The sequence below is a fragment of the Trifolium pratense genome, linkage group LG4, assembly GCF_020283565.1.
Source record: "Trifolium pratense cultivar HEN17-A07 linkage group LG4, ARS_RC_1.1, whole genome shotgun sequence".
Taxonomy (NCBI): domain Eukaryota; kingdom Viridiplantae; phylum Streptophyta; class Magnoliopsida; order Fabales; family Fabaceae; genus Trifolium; species Trifolium pratense.
The window spans coordinates 41,498,559-41,518,115 of record NC_060062.1 but is presented as its reverse complement, the minus strand read 5'-3'; the positions used below and the strand labels follow the sequence as shown (position 1 = coordinate 41,518,115).

At 34.0% G+C, this 19,557-nt stretch overlaps 3 protein-coding genes across 7 annotated transcripts; 2 read left to right on the top strand and 1 right to left on the bottom strand.

Moving 5' to 3' along the window:
* The first annotated feature begins 66 nt into the window (after positions 1-66).
* LOC123923757 lies at positions 67-8,479 on the top strand. Of its 4 annotated transcripts, XM_045976490.1 has the most exons (11): positions 114-249; positions 553-3,330; positions 3,418-3,501; positions 3,613-3,791; positions 3,942-4,010; positions 4,096-4,248; positions 4,332-4,495; positions 4,628-4,775; positions 6,888-7,010; positions 7,104-7,191; positions 7,575-8,479. In XM_045976490.1, exons 2-11 carry the CDS (start codon positions 555-557, stop codon positions 7,778-7,780), a joined length of 3,990 nt encoding a protein of 1,329 aa, XP_045832446.1. In that variant the 5' UTR covers positions 114-249; positions 553-554; the 3' UTR covers positions 7,781-8,479. The 4 variants fall into 4 exon arrangements, with proteins under 4 accessions (XP_045832444.1, XP_045832445.1, XP_045832446.1 ...); XM_045976489.1 differs by having other exon boundaries at positions 70-3,330; positions 3,418-3,516; positions 7,575-8,093; XM_045976487.1 differs by having other exon boundaries at positions 162-249; positions 553-3,516.
* Positions 8,480-8,905: 426 nt separating this feature from the next.
* LOC123923756 lies at positions 8,906-9,521 on the top strand. Its single transcript, XM_045976486.1, has one exon. The coding sequence runs from the start codon at positions 8,989-8,991 to the stop codon at positions 9,427-9,429; it is 441 nt and encodes a 146-aa protein (XP_045832442.1). The 5' UTR covers positions 8,906-8,988; the 3' UTR covers positions 9,430-9,521.
* Positions 9,522-13,072: 3,551 nt separating this feature from the next.
* Positions 13,073-19,342, bottom strand: LOC123923755 (homeobox protein knotted-1-like 4). 2 transcript variants are annotated; one of them, XM_045976484.1, is made up of 5 exons: positions 18,280-19,342; positions 16,167-16,287; positions 14,487-14,818; positions 14,112-14,248; positions 13,073-13,441 (listed from the first exon to the last, which is right to left on the bottom strand). In XM_045976484.1, exons 1-5 carry the CDS (start codon positions 18,679-18,681, stop codon positions 13,402-13,404), a joined length of 1,032 nt encoding a protein of 343 aa, XP_045832440.1. In that variant the 5' UTR covers positions 18,682-19,342; the 3' UTR covers positions 13,073-13,401. The 2 variants fall into 2 exon arrangements, with proteins under 2 accessions (XP_045832440.1, XP_045832441.1); XM_045976485.1 differs by having other exon boundaries at positions 13,073-13,438.
* Between the last annotated feature and the right edge of the window lie 215 nt (positions 19,343-19,557).

The window sequence follows — 19,557 nt, the reverse complement described above, 5'->3', positions numbered from 1 at the left end:
CGTATTAAATTATATTTTGTAAAAAAAAAAATTGGTTAAAAAACGTTGAGTCTCCTTCCTCTTTCTATTCCCGCGGTGCCTTTTTCTCGCATCACTTTCCCGGGAAAATATTTACAAAAAACCCTTTTTTTTCTGTCTTCAAATTGCATCATCATAATTCCAATGGAACAACCATTATTCAAAAAAAATAAAAAAAGTGATTTGATTCCATTGGTTATTGAAAGAGAAAAATCGGCACTGTAAATGGAAGTAATGAATGAATAATACTATTTTTAGCATCAAATTGAGAAGCTATTGTTCACATTTTCTTCTTTCCAAATCAAGATTCCACCATTGTTCTTCTTCTTATTTCTTTTCATTATTAATCATTCACCACTCTTACTATACAATCTTCAATCTTCAATTTTTTATTTTTATTTTAATTTATCCTAATTTCACCATTAACCCTAATCATCATCATCATTACATTACAATCTTCTGTGATAATACTATTTGTTCTTCATTGTTTTGTTTCTTTCTGATCTCAAATTCTCAATAAATAATTTGTTGCAGCCATGGCGTTTGATCAAAATTCTGTTCCAAAGGATCTGCGTGTATTGAATGTGGCTCCAATAATGGTGGAGGAGACTCTCATTTCACCGGCAAGCGTCACCTCGCCTCCGACTCCTGATTCAGCTTCTGATTATTTCTATCCTGCTTCGGCCCCCGCGTCAGCAGCCTGGTGCGTCCGCCCTATTGTGAGTCCTCCTTCTATTGGATTAAACTATGGTTCCGGTTATGGTAACCGTGTTATGGCTGGAAATGCATTGAATTTGGGAAATTGGGTAGGGACTAGTAATAGTAGTAATAATAATAATAACAATAATGCTTTGCATTGTAATGATGGTGTTAATGTGAATGTAAGTGGTTTTTCTTATGGTGGTCATGGTGGAAATAGATCGGTTGATGATGCCAGCGATGATTCAAGTCCGGGTAGGAAAGTTAAATTTTTGTGTAGTTTTGGTGGGAAGATTTTGCCTAGGCCTAGTGATGGTGTGTTGAGATATGTGGGAGGGCAGACAAGGATAATTAGTGTTAGGAAAGATGTGAGTTTTAATGATTTGGTCCAGAAAATGGTAGATACTTATGGACAACCTGTGGTTATTAAGTATCAGTTACCCGAGGAGGATCTTGATGCATTGGTTTCCATTGCTTGTCCTGATGATGTTGAGAATATGATGGAGGAATATGGAAAATTGGTTGAGAGATCTCCTGATGGTTCTGCTAAATTGAGGGTTTTTTTGTTTCCTATGTCAGAGGTTGATATTTCTAGTGCAGCGCAGGTTGGAGATTTGCAGGATACCGGGCAGAAATATTTTGATGCTGTGAATGGTATTGTGGATGTGGATGGTGGGTTCAAGAAGAAAGAGAGTGTTACAAGTGCAGCTTCAACACAAAATTCTGATTTGAGTGGGATAGACACTATTGATAGTTCTATTGCCGGTCAAGGGGATTCGTCGCCCTGCGTGTTATCGCCTAGAGAGTATGTGGCTACTTCTCCAGACACAAGTGCACAGTTTCTGGTTTCTGAGTCCAGTACACCAGTTTACTCAGGTGCATCTCCTATTTCATTTGGCACGCCTGTGACTAAGACCAGTCCATTATACCCTTCATATATGCAGAATGAGATTGAGTTAGAAAAGCCTGTTCCTGTTACTTTGTCCCAGCAACCATTTGAATTGCATCAATCAAGAATGGAAATTCCACCTTCACCTTATTTGAACCACAGAGAGTATGTTCAGCTGCCTCCCCAGATGGGGTTCCCAAATCCTCATCTTTTAGGAAAGACGGGGCCTTTTTTCGCCCAGCAACAGTTTCAGAGTAATGCTTCTGGATTAGCTTACCATCAGACCATCCCCGGAGCACAAATTACAATGACTCAACCTTCTTCTCGTCTTGGTATAAGACCAAATCTCATCCAGCCACAACCATTGATACAAACGCAACATAATCATCTGAACCAATATAGTGATGAAAATACATCAGGAATAAGGATTGTCCAGTTTCCTTCCGAACACAACTACAATACATATCAGGTTCCAGTAAATCAAGTTCCCACGAATCAAGTTCCATCTGTCATAGTTGGGGGTAATTGTGGTTGGGTTCAGGTTCCTCCACAACAACACGAGCATGGGTTATCACCTCAACAACAAGTAATTACCTCCGAGCAAATCCTTAGAGCTGAGGGATGTTCTATGTGTCAGAAAAAGCTGCCTCACGCCCATTCAGATCCAGTGGTTCAGGATCAACACGATGGCACTTCAGGTCCAGTTCCTGATTCACGCCCAAGTTACAGTAGTTTTCCGATGGAGGATAATGTAAAACCTCAAGCAACAAAGAGGCTTGAGCCTATGGTGGCATCGCCCTTAAAGGAAGGCATTTTTGAACAAGGGTATAGCACAAGGCCAAGTGTCATTAGCAAATTGAAAGCTCATAATGGAGTAAGACCTTGTACTGATAATGCTGTGATTTCTTATAATTTTGAGCCTCAGAGTGAAGGTGGGACGATTTTTATCCAAAATCCAAAAGAATTTGATCATCCCATGAATTCATGTGTCCAAGAAACAATTGGTAGGATAGGTGAAAAACGTTCTTCTGGGGATGGGTTTGGGGCCATTGGAACACCACCACCGTCTTATCCAGATGATGTTGTACACCAGCATACGACGCCGGTTGAAAACTGGGTTAAACAAGATGATCTTGTGAATAAACATGTTAATAATGATATACCTATAGTTGATGGAACGCCTATACATACTTCAGAGTGCACCGCTCAAGGATCTCCCAAAGAATACACTAATGAGCTTACTGGTGTCATTTCAAAATCAGATGCAGTAGATAATTGGATTAGACAGGGATATCTAAGACCTGTTGATGGAAGGAATGACACACTCAAGATAAACATGGCGGAAGGTTATGTAGGTGATGATCAATGCTTGCTTCCACTTGATAAATCATTAGATTACAACAGCCAGATTGCTGCAGAGGAAGAGGTGATTCTGGATAACAACTTTGGCACATCAAAATTGATAGTTGATGCAAATAAAATTAAGATGATAGCTGTGCAACCATGTTCTTCTAAGGAAATTTCATTCAGGCGCAATTCCAGGACAGGGGAATACAATGATGTTGTACAATCACCTGCGTTGGACGTTACTCAATCAAAGATTGTAAACCACCACATGGATGATTCAACATCATCTACATCATCACCATCTTTCTTGTTTGGGGATATGCAGGATTCTCCAAACTCAGTTTTCGGCAATCAGGATCCTTGGAATATACAACATGGTACCTTCTTTCAACCTTCTGTTCTGAGCAAAGTAACATCGGAGAAAGGAACCTATTCTCATAAGGATTACTTTGGTGAAAATCCAGGAACCTACAAGAAATCTAATTTGGATGCACAATTGGATGGTGACCTCTACGAGTCATTCAAACATAATTTAACTTTTGAAAATGGTTGGTGTGACAAAGGTTTGCAAATTGTTAAAGTCTAAAATATGTAAATAGTTATAGATGGTTGTGTAGCTCGTAGCACATATTCATTTTGTTTTGCTTTGTTTATTGAAGGTTCAACCGAAGACCAACAACTTAAAGTTGTTGCTGAAGATGTAGCAGCTTCTGTTCTGCACCCATGTGCTCCTTCAAATCCTAACTTGCAAGCTGAAGATGTTTATTGTCATGAAAACATTCAGGATGGTAATGTTCAAAATAATCTAATGCATGCGAAGTGTAGAGATATAACTCAGGTGATTTTGTTTATAAATTGCTCAACATTTGAATTAGCTTCTTTGTCTTATAATTCTCGATAGTCTCCAAAATAAGATATTTTTTATGCCATTCTCCCCTCCAATGCTATTTTGTTAGTATTATTTATATATGTTATTTTTCCCATTTAGGATGTCAAGAGTAACCTACCAGAGAAGGGAAATTTTGGCTTTCCGACATCGGGTGTTGGACGTTTGCAGGTTGAATTTCTTTCATGGTTTCTCTTTATGATTTTTTTGTCATCAGCATACCTGAGCTAAAATCTTCTTGTTGAAACTTTACAAGATTATAAAGAACTGTGACCTTGAAGAGCTGACAGAATTGGGTTCTGGTACCTTTGGGACTGTTTATCATGGAAAATGGAGGGGAACTGATGTTGCAATTAAGCGAATAACTGATAGATGTTTTGCTGGAAAGCCTTCGGAACAAGAGCGCATGGTTTGTGTTTTGTTACTAATAATTATGATTTGCATTTTTCCCCTGTATCGTCAATGGCTGAGAAACTAACTTGCATGAAATAGAGAGACGACTTCTGGAATGAGGCAATCAAGCTTGCAGACTTGCACCATCCAAATGTGGTTGCTTTTTATGGTGTTGTGCTTGATGGCTCAGGAGATTCCGTGGCAACAGTAACTGAGTACATGACTAATGGTTCTCTCAGAAATGCCTTGCAAAAGAATGAGAGGTATTGTGTTTGTGTGCAAACATTTATTAGAATTTTTATGCGCGTGTTTATCTAATAGTTCCTTTTCATTACCCTTATTTAATTTTTTGTTTCCATAATGATAAAATCACAATGCTAATATGATGATATCAGGAATCTAGACAAGCGCAGACGTCTTATGATTGCAATGGATGTGGCCTTTGGAATGGAATACCTGCATGGAAAAAACATAGTACACTTTGACTTGAAAAGCGACAACTTGCTTGTGAATCTCCGAGATCCACACCGCCCAATATGCAAGGTTTAAATGTTTGATACTGATGCCCACTTATTACATTTTGATGCACAAGTTTAGGTTCTTATTAATTCAAGCAATTATGTGACATACTTCTGTGCTGCTGCAATCGAGCTGATGATTAATGTCTTTGGAATGTGCTGAAGGGGATTCCCTTTAAGGCACCTAATGAGATAGATTGATCATATTGCTGCTGTTTCTGTATCTTGATAAAGGGAATGTGACCCATGATAAGTACTAAAATATGCCGTGTGATATTTTAGACACATCATGTGATCTTTTAAATAAGGCTGTGCTAAAGGTTTTGGTTAGGCATCATGTGATTGTGATGATGTACGTATAAGTTTATATACGAAAGACTATAGTCATATAGTGGTTAAAAATTTAGAATTGTTGCTTATAGGCTATAGCAAAGGTTTGGTGGGTGATCAAATTTTCATTACAGTGGCTAGATGGGAACATGAACACAAAACAGAAAATAATGGGTATTCATTTGAAGATGAGTCTAGACCGATGAAGATGCTCATACACATCCACTAAACACAGAAAAAACACACACAAATGAATGTGTAGGATTGTATTGTACAATAACATAAGGTTATCTATCTGGCGCTAGTTAAGATGCACCCATAAGGTGATAATTTTAAGTTGGATTTAATGTTTAGCTTGCACTAACTTTCTATAATGTATAGATGACAGAAAAGTTAAAAGCTGGTATGCAATTCTTTCTACTCTTCACAAATTGGATTATGGCTCTTCTATACACATTGTGGCGATATAATTTCACTAGTAGATCCACATTTACTTTGTTTCTCATTAACAAGAGGTTTACCATTGAAAATCAGACTCCTTGGCTCTACTTTATTTGTTTTTCTTTGAGTGAATTTTATGATGATTTTATTTTTCTTGATTCTGTTTACTTGAAAGTTATGTGTGAATATGTTTATAATCTTTTCAAACAATGAATTATTTGTGATATTGATGTCATTCACACCATTACCTATTGAATTTTCATTTAAAAAACTTCCAGCTGATCTACTTTTCTTTTCTTGAGAATACTTCCAGCTTCATGCTCCGACTCTATAAGGATTATTCGATTCTTTGAAGTCTGAACACATTTAATCCTTACTCAGAAAGCAAAGGGCTCTGATCATCTTAGAATCAATAATTTTGAAAGTCGGCCTTTATTATCAAGCTTTAATCATGAGATGACAACATAAATTTGTTTCCCCTTGTTTTAGCTCTGACTGTCTTTCCTGCCTATTTCTTTGTTCTTATTTAATTTGGACGCTATATTTCTTCTTTAGCTCAGACTCTCTTTTAAATAATTTTCTGCAATTTATGTCATGCTAATATTGGTTATATGCATAGGAATCAGAATCTTAAAGATTTGTTTCAGAAGTTTTTGGTAGTGCACATAAGATCTGTCTTATTCTGGTATATTCAGGAATGAAACTAACGGAAAAATCTATCAAATTTTCAACATTTTACATCTCAGATATTGTTTTCAGAAATTGAGACTGGAATTTTATACCTAAAGTAATTTGAATTTCGATTGCTATAGTCATCGATGCATTGACTAAATGTTAGTCCCTCAAAGTCAGTGAAAATTCTACCTGTTGATACTTAATAGGATCATCATATGTTACCAGAGTTCCCATAATGAGTAGTAGACAATTGCATTTGCTTATTTTTGCGATCTTCTTTGGAATACTTCTCTAGTGTCCTTTGGTGATTGAATCATGAAATGGTCTGTTATTCTTAGTTGTTATAAACTTGCAAAGTTTTCTTTCTTGTCATAAACAAGAAGTTTTGCGGTCCAATTGAGATCGATTGCATGTGTTAGGACTTAAGCACATCAGGAGAGCCCAATCCAAAAGACTAGTCCAATAGGTGGGAGAGCCTCATGGCTTAAGTACCACATTGAGCACTTTGAAATACTCGATGTGGGACTAGACCATTCAGTTTCTATAATTTGAAAATCACCGGCATTGGTTGAAGTTTATATCAAAGCAATTCAACCTTATTTAAGTTTGATTGGATTGTTTGATTTTGTTTTTGGCTTAGAATGGTAACAGTTTGTTTAAAATTTACATATTTGCTTGCTTTTGATGTCAGGTTGGTGACTTGGGTCTATCCAAAGTAAAATGTCAGACACTGATCTCCGGAGGTGTGAGAGGAACTCTACCATGGATGGCTCCAGAGCTACTGAACGGAAGCAGTAGCCTTGTATCAGAGAAGGTCTATGTTTTTACTCAACCTGAAAGGCTGATGAGCTTTTTTGTTCTATATTTTGGCACACTTTAAACTTGTTTTGATATGTCTTTGTTTTAGGTTGATGTGTTTTCATTCGGCATTGTGATGTGGGAACTCTTAACTGGCAATGAGCCATACGCTGATTTGCACTATGGTGCTATTATAGGTAATCTAGAGTTGAATTCACAAGTGAAACATGTTTTGATGCCTGAAATTTTAAGGGTGGAGTAATTTATTCCTTCAATTATTTGATATGATAACTTAGTCCTAAAAGTAAACAATGTGGGTCAATTTAGTCTCTTTTTTTTTTTTTTTTTTTTTTTCCGAATTTAACATCACAATTCTAAAGGTTCTATATTTGCTTTGATGCATGTTTCATAGAAAGATATTTTGATAAAAGGACTAAGTTGAGTGACCTTCTTCAATTTAAGAGACTAAATTTTTCCGACCTTGCAATTTCCATGACTAAAATTGTGATTCACTCTCTATAATTTTTCTACCTGTCTGAGTTATTGAACAGTTCCATTTGGTTTTCCAAATATGATTCAGGTGGTATTGTGAGCAACACTTTGCGCCCTTCAATTCCCGAATCTTGTGATCCGGAATGGTGTTTGTTGATGGAGAGATGTTGGGCCTCAGAACCATCGGAGAGACCCAATTTCACTGACATTGCTGATGAATTACGTTCTATGGCAACCAAACGCCAAAATCAACAGCTACAAACCTCTCATTTGCACACACAACTCAACAAATGATTCCTATTATGTTTGTTTTAGATTCTAATAGAAGCAAAACAAGCGGGTAAAAAAGCATCTCAAACGTGCTTTTTACAGAAGGAAGTTCCTTGCTTCCTAATGCAATTTTCCACAATTGTACAGCAAGATTCTTTAACATCATATTTCTCTCTGGTGTTTTTCATCCATTTGACTCAACAATGCATTTTGCAATACATGTCATTTGAAAGGGAAGGTTAGGTTTGTATATATTTCATATATATTGGTAACCATGGTTGTAATAAATTATCTGTCTTTCTAAGATTTGCTTCAGGGATATTCTATTACTATTGGGAGGGATATTCTATTACTATTGGGAGAAAAGGATTGAGAGAAAATTCAATACAACAAAAGATTGAGTCAAAATTAATTAAACTCATATCCAACTAATGATATGTTTGGTTTCACGGTGAGTATGAAATCACAGTGACCGACCATGATTTTTCAAAAGCTACATTCTGAAACTTATGCAAAATGAGGTGGATCGCCGTGATTTTGTCGTACTGACTGTGATACCAAACATACACTAACGGTAACTAATTAAGCTGCTATTACATTACTGATCAATACAAACCGTACAACTAATGTAGAATCCAATAATTACATTCAACCCTCCAGGAAAATCATGATCTGTATTGTTAATATAGTACTCCATTTTTGTTATCCCCTTTTTTCACAGTATATTTGTTTTTTCTTATGTGTGATGATAATTGTTATTGTGCATTCATTGAACTTTCTAGTTGTTTTTTTATTGTGTATCATACGTGGGAAAGGTTCCTACCTAATTACATAGAAATAAGCATGACACGGTTTGAAACTTTGGATCACGCTTTGTTCTTTTTGGGTAGGCCAACATAAAAAGAAATTTAATTCTTAGACAAAATTTAAATATATTAATTAATTATGCTTCAATTCTCATGTCATATTCTATAACCTTTTCCATTATTTGTATGCTAATAATAATATGTTATTGTTGAGTACTGTCAGCGTCTAAAGCGTATAATACAAGAGAACTAGCATATGATGATATTGCTTAGAACCTTCTATATATATATAAATATTGAAAAATCAAAATCTTATAAGGTTTCTTTGACTTTTCTTCCTTTCTTTTCTATATCTATTCATCACCTATAAATGTTTTCTCAATGATCAAAGCCGCCACAAATCTCAAATCTTAAAACATAAAAAACATGTCTGTCTATGAGGGAAGACCATTGGTGATGGAAATGGAAAGCAACAAAGAAGATTTTGAAGAGATCAACGGGTATGGATGCGGGTGCGGATGGTTCAGAGTGTTCACCTCGAAATGGTGGCAACGCCACGATGAAGAAGGTAAAAACCTACTTGATGAAGGAAATAGAGGAGAAGAGACATGGATGATGGAGAAGTTGAGGAACATGAAGGAAACTTCAGAAGTGATTGCTGGTCCTAAGTGGAAAACTTTTATTAGAAAAATAAGTGGATATGGGAAAAAACAACAAAAGAATAGGTTTCAATATGATGCACATAGTTATGCTCTTAATTTCAATAGTGGTCCTCAAAGTGAAGATGAAGAATATTTGCCTCCAAGTTTCTCTACAAGGTTTTCTAATCCTTTTCCAGCTGCTTCACGTCGCCAAAATGAAACATGATAATTAATATATGTAATAATGTTCTTGTATTTTACAAACATGTTAATTTAATTCATTCATTATAATTCTATGTTTTATACCTCTTCAAGATGTTTTGAATTCTTAATTTGAAACACAAATAAACCATTTTAAGATGTGTATGTAAGGACGTTGATATGCAGGAGCATGTATTCTAATATGAATTCTTCAGTTCTCCGCACTTAAGATATGTAAGTTTAGTGATTAAGCAATTAAAAAAAAACGATTTCAAGATACAAAATTTCAACTACTCAAGGAATGATTCAATAGCAAAAAGCTGTGGAGTTGTGTATTCCAAAAGTATGCAAGTTGTTTTGACGATGCGTTCAAAGTCGTTTATTTGTTACTTTGGCTTCAGGACAAATCCTTTTCTCTTGTAATTCCTTGTGATGTTGGAAGACAATTCCAAGTTGTCCTCTTGTAACTTGTATATGTCTATGTAAAAGGTATATATATATATATATATATATATATATATATTTTATAAAACATTAGCGTGCACAGGCATCACATGATAACTATGACATCCCAACCATGTTGGCACCCCATAATCATCACCTATCATTTGCAGCAACCTAATAAATTTATTAAAAAGAAAGAAAAGAGACAAACTTGGGGGACTAGACCAAAACCTAAGGAAACAAAAATACAAGGAACCTGTCACTGCCTCATTAAAAACCTTTCCTAGAAAACCCCAATGGATAAAACTAAGGATAAGGGAAAAAGAGTGCAATGGATTTAATGAAATCTAATAAAAACCATCAACATTGATACCTAAAGCAGCCATTTTATCTGCACAACAGTTCCCTTCTCGATAAATGTGAGTCACTCTAAAATGCATGATTTTAGTCAACTCCAAGCAATTGAACCATCTATTACGGAGCTTCCAAGGGACGATGATGGATGACTTAAAAGCTAAATTAACCAATTGTGAATCGGATTCAAGCCAAAGATAATTCTACCCTTTTAAATGAGCGATCTCAATAGCATTCATAACGTATAATAAATGTTTGACTTATATAACATGTCAATCTCAATAAACTTGGTGCTAACAACCCATTTCTCATGTACAAGCACAATTTTTGTAATGTTTTTTTAAAACAAAACATAATTTATTGATTAACAAAAAGCACCTTACTTTTATATCACGAAGAATACAAGACGGGATAGCATTTAGCCAAACCAATTTTTCTCATCGCATCCTCCGTGTTTCTTGTCTACCTCCTGTTTTTCTTTTTTTTTTTGCCCTTGTATAAAAAATTCAGAATGCGTTTTCCGAAGTTTTTCTAGTTCAAATTCGAAAAAAGTTCAGAAAATACATTCCAAAGTTTTTTTCAAAGCAAAAAAAATTCGAAAAACGCATTCCGAAATATTTATCCAAGGACAAAAATAAAAATCCGAGGAGTATAAACGAAACCCAAGAGGTGGGAGAAAAGAAAAATTCTAGCCAAACACAATTGGGTTCACTAACAGCCCAATAGCCCACCTAGCCAACTCATGTGCAGCCCATTTCATTTTTGCGGACCAACCGGTAAAGAAATTCCAGGATGTTTTCTCTCCCCACCCCCCGTGATTCTTTTATACCTCCCAATATTCCGATTTTGCCCTTGCAAAAAATTTCGGTTCGCAGAAACCGAATTTTTTCTAGTACAAATTTTGAGTAAATTTCGGTTTTCAAGGCAAAAAAACTTCGGTTTCTATAAACCGAAGTTTTTTGGAAGGGTAAAATTGGAAATTCAGGGGGTATAAAAGAATCACGGGGGGTGGGGAGAGAAAACATCAAATTCCAGGGTTTAAGTAAAAAAAAACCAAGCATCCACAATTTTGCTTGCATTTAGTTCGACAAAGATATTATCAAGTTGAAGCTCTTTTATGAGATTGATTGCTTCAACCAAACTCATGGCTTCAATCAAGGTAGCATCCTCCAAACAAAATTTATAGTTAGGTGAGATGCAAACCAAATTTTCCTAGCATAATGGCAATCTTTGAAAGCTGGTTATTGATTGAAATACAAGTAATCTAGGACTAATGCAAACCAAAATTGTGGATGCTTGGTTTTTTTTTTACTTAAACCCTGGAATTTGATGTTTTCTCTCCCAACCCCCCTCAATTCTTTTCTACCCCCTGAATTTCCATTTTTGCCCTTGGGGGGTACTGCGGTTTATACGAACCGAAATAAGCTGACATGCTGATAAATTTCGGTAACCACTTACCGAAATCTGGGACATTTCGGTTCGCAGGTACCGAAACAATTATTTCGGTAAACTTCTACCGAAAATGGCCTAATTCCAGCGACCAACGTACCGAAATCTAGGACATTTCGGTTCGCAGATACCGAACAAGCTGACGTTCGTTTTTTGTGTACCGAAAACGCTAATGTTCGGTTTGCATTTACCGAAATGGTCTAATATTTGGCTTCGGTGAATACGAACTGAAGTTTTTTGGCAAAAATGTTTGAAACTGCAAGGGGCAAAATTGGATTTTTGGGGGGTAGAAAAGAAATGAGGGGGGTCGGGAGAGAAAACATCATCTTTGAAAGCTGGTTATTGATTGAAATACAAGTACATTTCACTAAATCATGTAGGTTGGTGGGCTGAGACCTACTTGTTCTTTCTCCTCAATAGTAGGCTTAATATATAATAATACTATTTGTATTTCTTTTCATCTTTATATTATATAATAAAACTCTCTTTGTTGTTAAAAATAATTAATTAGTAGGAACATATGTATTTCAACCAAAAGGCTAAATTACATACTTTTATCCCTTCCCCCCAAGTTATTTTTAGTTTTTATTTTGATCTCTTACATATTCTTTTCCGTTTCATTTTTAATTTACAAAATATTAGCTATATTTTGGTCATTGTCTTTGAGTCTATCAAATAGTTTTTTACTTGGCATTATATTTTTGTGATTAGGCATCTCACGTAACAAAGAGATTTGAATTCTTTACATTTAAAAACCCGACATTCAAGTAAAGAGAATGAGAAATAGTTTTTTAATTGGCATTATATTTTGGTGATTAGGCATCTCACGTAGCAAAGAGATTTGAATTCTTTACATTTAAAACCCGACATTCAAGTAAAGAGAATGAGAAGAGATAATATGGTAGGTGATAATGACAAAATTAACCTAAAAAGTTTGTATATAGACATTAGGTTATAGGTGTGAGTACTCATGTTAAAATTATTTTTTTCTTACAACAAAATTGTTCATATTCATGAATGAATCATGATTTGAGACATAAAAACACGGTCTAACATTATACAGTATATAAGCACAAGTGCACAACTAGCTGAACTGTATTCAAACCCTAATTACCATCGTGGGGATTAACCTCTTCCACTAAAATAAAGTTGGTCATATCATATGGTTAGTGGTTACTAATACTACAAGTTTGCTATTATACAAAAAATACAAATTTTGAAGATTAATTCTCTATTTTTTTTTTTCAAATAATAAAATACATATATGTTATTTTTAAGCAAAAATCTTTGGTTAAAAGGAGTACAAAACATACTCCTCCAAACCAATAAATACATCAATAAAAACTATTTAAACTACGCATCCAATCCTTAAACATTCAATTGGAGCACCAATATGAATAATTAATTAACACATACTTCCCTTGACATAAACAGCCATGAGGCGAGGACATCTTAAAATTTCACACAACTTTACTACAATCAGGCCTCAGAATTCTGTATGTATCAGCAGCATGCTACCAATTAAATCTAGTAGACAGTGGCCTTATCCTCTAATATCAGATATCAAGCTGCAGCCTCATATATATACAACAATGCAAGGGTTTCATGTAATTAAAATACTATTTCTTAATAACAGCAATTTCATCATAAATTCCCCTTCTAAATCCAGATACAATTATAAGTTCACGGATAAACGACGAAGAATGCCAATAGTTTCTTTGCTCAAAATATATATATGAGAATATGTTATTCACATGAAGCTCTGGTTACTCGTTTCACCACCTGCACTGCTGTTGTAAAAAAGTAAAAACTTAGCATACAGTTAGGATTTTTGTTAAAACCATTTTAACTGTTTCAGTTATAATTTTCCTTTTAAATCTATCACAAATGCAATACTCCTATATGCCGTGAAATGTAGTAGCAGTAGTACCTATCAAAATTGATTGATGATATGTTTTGTTAGTGTTGATTAAGCCTATAGTGCTATGAAGCTCTTGCATAGGGTTTAGAGAACGGTGTGTTTATTATAGGTGGCTAGTTTTATTTTACTGTACATTGGTACAGTACAAAGTTGATTCCACAACTGAAAGCTATTTTTCATAGGGACAACAATTAATGCACGCAAGAGTTTGGTGACAAAGTTCATCACAATTAAACTCTTTGAATATTATTCGGAACATTGGTAGCTATTTGATCATGATTTGGCGATTTAGATTTAACCTTAGCATTTTAAATTATGAAATAAAAAGTAAAAATTATTTTCTTTGAATTGTCTATTCAAGCCAATATCACTAATGTATTATCACGTTGTTGACAGCTGGGAGTCCAATTTCAAAATATTGCTAGTTAAAAGTATATATGAATAATGTACCAAAAAAAATAAAAATTATATGAATAATAGTAGTACTGTGCTAGTTTAATTGAGAGACTATAGTTATAATTAATATAAATTGGTAGTACCTCTTGCGTTTGGTTTTGGAAGTACTAGAGGATGGGGAGTTAGCATGCCAGTTCCTTTTCCTTTGGTTTATGAACCAGTTGTTTATTTGCTTCAATTGCAAGCCTGTTTCCTGCACCAATCTAGCCTTGTCTTCCTCCTACAAAACAACACAAAGTATGATCATTCATCAGCAGAGCCAACATAGAGATATATATGAAGCACGGACACCGACATGTCGACACCGATAATAATTTGATAAAATGACATAATTAGGTGTAATCATAAGTGTCGGTGTAGTGTTGGTGTACGACATCGACACGTGTCCGACACTGGACACAGCTAATCTAAGGAGTGTTCATGCTTCATTGTAAAATAATATTGATGATAGAGCTTACAGTAGGGTAGGGCCATTTAGAATGTGATTGCCACCAAGCCTTCAAAAGGGAGGTGGTGTCCCCCGGGAGTTTCCCTGCTCTTCTCTTTCTTAGAATTTCTTCTCTTACATCTACAATCTTCTCCTTGTAACCTTGTTTGAGCTCATGCTTCAGCTCAAGCCTAACTCGCTCCATCAAAGACCTTTCAGTCTCGGTGGGGACAAGAGGACCAAAGCCAAGAGTATCAACGCCGCCATCAAAGCCGCTTCCTTCGTATAACTTGGCATTACTCTCTGCCTGCTCCTCTTCATCGTCTGACATTGTTGCTCCAGTTCCTTCACCTGAAGATACACCTGCCATTCATGCATATTACAGTTTCATTAAACTTTTGAAAGTTTTTGGACGAGTACTACAAGCTTCATGTAGTTCCATGTTTAGAACTTAATTTAAAGAACCAAAATCTGAGGGTGAGGGCAACTACTACTATCAAAATTATAGATATTAAATGTACTAAAATAAAATATTTTTAAATCACATAGAGATCATTCTATTATACATAACCAGCAACATAATCCTATTTATCATCTTGTAATTTGTTTATTGATTTAATGATATGAGCATAATTCAGCCACACAAAAAATGGCAGCAAGTTGATCAAGAAAAATATAAATAGAAATGAGTTTTTACATTTTCAAGAAAAAATAGTTTACATTTTCAGGGGGTATATTTGACATTTTTTATTCTAAATTTAAAATATTCCATATATTGCTTACTATTTATAAGTATCATATTATATTTCATGTTTAATTAGAGAGAGTGTTGATTAAAGAAACTGAGGAATAGAAAAAACAAGTGAAAAGTGAACAATATTTAATGTGATTAATCACATTTTTTTTAAAAAAAAATTAGATAGATAAACTAATTAATATTGATTTAATTTTATGAAAAATTATTTTTTGGATGAAATATAAAAATTTCTTGCCACCATTTAAAGAAAATGGAAAATGAGAAATTATTATTAATAACGGTGGTACAAATTATGATTTTACAATTGTCCCATATAAAATTTGAACTCTATACATTAAGTTTGGAATACACCAATTTCATACTTGTGTGAATAAAAATTCTGCCTATAATATCATTTTCTCGGCTTCTAGTTATGCTCTATTTAGTAATAGGCATTTGTTCTAAAACAAGATCGGCTCAGGCGACTCAGGCGATCGGCTCAGGCGACTCAGACCTTCACTTTAGACCTCCAAATTTTGAACCAAAATAAAAGCTGGCAACAAACTATTTAATTTATATGTAAAATATAAAGAGTGCAAACCAAAAAACCAAATATTTTTCTTTCAAAAGACCATTATTTTGGGTAAATACATCGGTTTAAGCTGGATATACAATACCCTTTAATTTCTCTATATAAAAATAAAATGTTCTACTTTTATTTCTCTTATATGATGCAATATGTGTGGTATATTCTCTATTTTTATTTTTAAAATATGCTATTAGAGTAGTCAAGTTGTTAGCATAAATGTTTTGAATTTCATGTTAATTTCTTCTATTTAAAAAAGCCTCATATTATAGTCCCATGCGGGCCTCTCAAAATGTGGTCAACAGTCACTGTTCTAAGAAAAAAATTGGAGTACTTCATTTATTCTTCCACTGAACATTTAATTATTTTGTGAATAATGATATGAGTACCTGTCAAGCTTTGCAGAGACTGCTCCAGATCCCAACAAGCCATCACTGCCTCCATGGCATGAACACGGACATGTTGTTGCAACTGTTCTTTGAAGGCACACAGCAAAAGAACATAATGCGTCTACAACAAACATAGGACCAAAGGTAAGAAATGAGATTAATTCAATGAACAATTCATGATGATGATATGTTTCTTAAACAAGCAATTAAATTATTGATTACAACAACAAAAAATAGAGAAACCCCATGAAAGCCATACATAAATAAATGTCTCAGTATCTATGTATATGGTTGAAATTGAATAAATCAAGTTGAAAATGATTACTCTTATACAGTTAATTTTGACCAAATATACTTGTAGTACAATTTTGTTTGTATCCTATACAGTTCATATCACACCAACACAAGGTTGTTCACTCTCATTATTGTACTTGGACTAGCCGCAGAAACGTACAATGGTGGAGTAAAGGTTAAGAAAAAACAGTGTATTCAAGTTTGGTTTCAGAAAATATTCTAAAACGTGATCACCTTCACCATGAAGGTTTCAGCAAAAAAGAGAAAAGAAAAGAAGTGTGCACTGTACACACCCAAACAAGTGGGGACAAAATTAACAGAAAGAAAGATTCTATAAAGCACTACTAAGTCCTAAATGCTTTGTAGCAATTATTAAAGGGAGTATAGCAATATCACAACACAATTATCCCTTAAATTGGAAGAACTATCAACTAGCTACATTCCAAGACAAATCTGATTAACTGATTACTCACTTTTACAACCCAGATGCCTCGTACTGCTGTCCATCAAAATATAAAGAACTTGAAAATCCATTACTTTTCCTACCATTATCATCATTATTATTCTTTTTGTGAATTAGTAGTCATTAATATTTTAATATATACCCATAAATTCCACAATCTACTACTTGTACTAGATACTGTTCTTTAAACCTCAAGCTCCACAAAATTAGGGAAATAGTACCAAGGTTTGACATTCATGATTTCAGAAGTAACATTATGTTATTGATTAAAAAAAAAGTAACATTATGCCAAAAAAACATTTTTTATTGGTATTTTTTTAATACTCTTCTAACTACACTTTTTTTTATTGATTGAAGTTCTTATATGGATCACACTAAATTTATTTGCCACATGATTAATAGAATAAATTTGAATTTCATTTAATAGGTGAAGTGAATCCTATGTTGGGCATACATGATTAGTATAATAAATTTGAATTTCATTTAATAGATGAATCTTATGTTGAGAAAAGTGTGTTAAAGAATGTGTTGTTGAAAACTTTGGCACTCCTCTCATAAAACCATTATTAAAGTAATGTTAATGTATGAGAAATTGACAAAATAGTGGAATAAATAAAATAAAAATATAATGTCTATGACTCTATGTAAGGACCTATTACCTATAGTATAAGAAAAAATTCTATGTCTCATAAAAATTTAATTCTATATTATATTCAATTAAATCGCAACTTAATACCAATTTATTACATTGTTTTTAAAATATCTTTTCAAATACTTACTTGGATACATATACAAAAAAATAAAAAATACACCAATGAAACATACAAATTAATTACATAAAATAATGTCCAAAACACAAGAAAGATAGTTTGGTAGTGCATTAGAAACTAAACTAATAATATTTGAACTATAGTACTATAACAAGAAGTGGATTTTGACAACAAAAAAGTAGATTAATTAAGAGAAAAATACATAAATTCATCAATTAAACATTACTAAAAAATGTTGAAATAAAGTAGTAGATTTAGAGTTAAAAGGAGCAAAATTCAGCTCTAAATCTATTACTACAAGTGTTTGACATGTCAAATTAATAATCCCAATTTTAACTATTCTTTGCATTAATTTTCATAGTAGTCTATATTTAGTATCACGGTGAGCTCATTAAAATCACAACACTGTTGTCCACAAATGACTCCAAACCAGATTAAACCGATGACATGATGAGGGAAAAAAAAATCACAATATTGATGAATTTTTTTATTTTTCTAGAGCAACACAACATAATTTTTTCAAAATCACCATGACTAATCGTGATTTTGACAAATAATCTTTTGAAAAAGGGTTTAAGGGACAAACCATAAAGTGATCAAGCTCCTTGGGATCCATATTTCCAATTCCAACAGAAGAATATTTTTGAAGAACACGCTGTGACTGTTGAAGCTGAGCATCGATTCTCGGAAGCTGATCCACCGGCGTTGCAATTCGTAAACACGAAACATGCGCCGATAATAATTGATCGTAAAGTGGATGTCCTAATATCTCCGCTTTGTATTCCCTTAACTCTTCCGTTTCACAATTGTTCTCACTCCGGTTCCGATCCATGCTTTTCTCCCTTCTCTCCGGTTCCAAGTGCATGAAATTCTGTTGACGCGCGTTTACACTGTTGTTGTTGTTAAGCCATGGTACTCTTTCTTCATCTTCTTCTTCTGTGAATCTCTGGTATGCTATTTCGTGCTGTAGATGCTCTTGAAACGCCATTGAATTAATCGATGAATCGATTCTCTCACTGCATTTTTCAGTGATGTCTAAAAAAGGATTAGGTTATAGGATTTTGCGGTGGGAGAAAATTGATTAAGAGCGGTTAAAAATAGAAGAAGGAAAAGGAGTGGTAATTATTAATTAAGTTGTTGAGTTGAAGAGTGAGGGTGGTATGAAGGAAGAAGAAGAAGAGGTTTGGAAAAGCACTTTTATGGAAATGGCTTTTCGAAGGAGTTTGACGCGTAGATCGAGAAATGGTAGAGAATCTGACGGTGGGATTGGTGATAACGTGGAAAATTTTGTGATAATGGATTTTTACTTTCTTGTGTGTTACTCCCTCACTTCAATATTAACGGACTGAGTTGAAATTGAAAATTAAAGAAAAAGTATTCAAAATGTTATAAAAAAATTATCTTAGTTACTCCCTTGTTTAAATCAGTGTTTAAATATAAATGTTAGTTTATTCAGTAGTGATTGATATCGAATTTGATAGGAAAGATCACGGTTCGATCCCCACAATTACGATTGCTGACTGGTGATTAGTTACTCCCTCGTTTAAATGAGCGTTTAAATATCAATATTAGTTGGGTCAATGTCATAAGTTATGTGATTAGTGTTAGGATTGAGAGTTTGACATCTCACATTTTATGTGGGTTTTCTTAACACATTATCTCTTGAGTATGGTGCATATATAAATGGTTCAGGCGACTATGAAAGAGACTTTAATACAATTTCAAAATTGTGAGCTAGGCGTAACTCAATCTTATAAAAAAATGTGAGAATAATATCTACTTTATAAATGCATGTTCTGACGATCTCATGTTTGATATGAGACTTCTTAATAAATACACTTGCTCAAACTATGTTACTTAAAAA

Coding starts and splice junctions, on each gene's coding strand:
- LOC123923757 (XM_045976487.1), top strand. CDS start 555: ATGGCGTTTGATCAAAATTCTGTTCCAAAGGATCTGCGTGTATTGAAT. Junction 3,517..3,612: donor AAATGGTTGGTGTGACAAAG/GTTTGCAAATTG, acceptor TGTTTATTGAAG/GTTCAACCGAAGACCAACAA. Junction 7,011..7,103: donor GTAGCCTTGTATCAGAGAAG/GTCTATGTTTTT, acceptor TCTTTGTTTTAG/GTTGATGTGTTTTCATTCGG.
- LOC123923756 (XM_045976486.1), top strand. CDS start 8,989: ATGTCTGTCTATGAGGGAAGACCATTGGTGATGGAAATGGAAAGCAAC.
- LOC123923755 (XM_045976484.1), bottom strand. CDS start 18,681: ATGGCGTTTCAAGAGCATCTACAGCACGAAATAGCATACCAGAGATTC. Junction 14,249..14,486: donor CTAAATGGCCCTACCCTACT/GTAAGCTCTATC, acceptor GTTGTTTTGTAG/GAGGAAGACAAGGCTAGATT. Junction 13,442..14,111: donor TCCAAAACCAAACGCAAGAG/GTACTACCAATT, acceptor TTTTTACAACAG/CAGTGCAGGTGGTGAAACGA.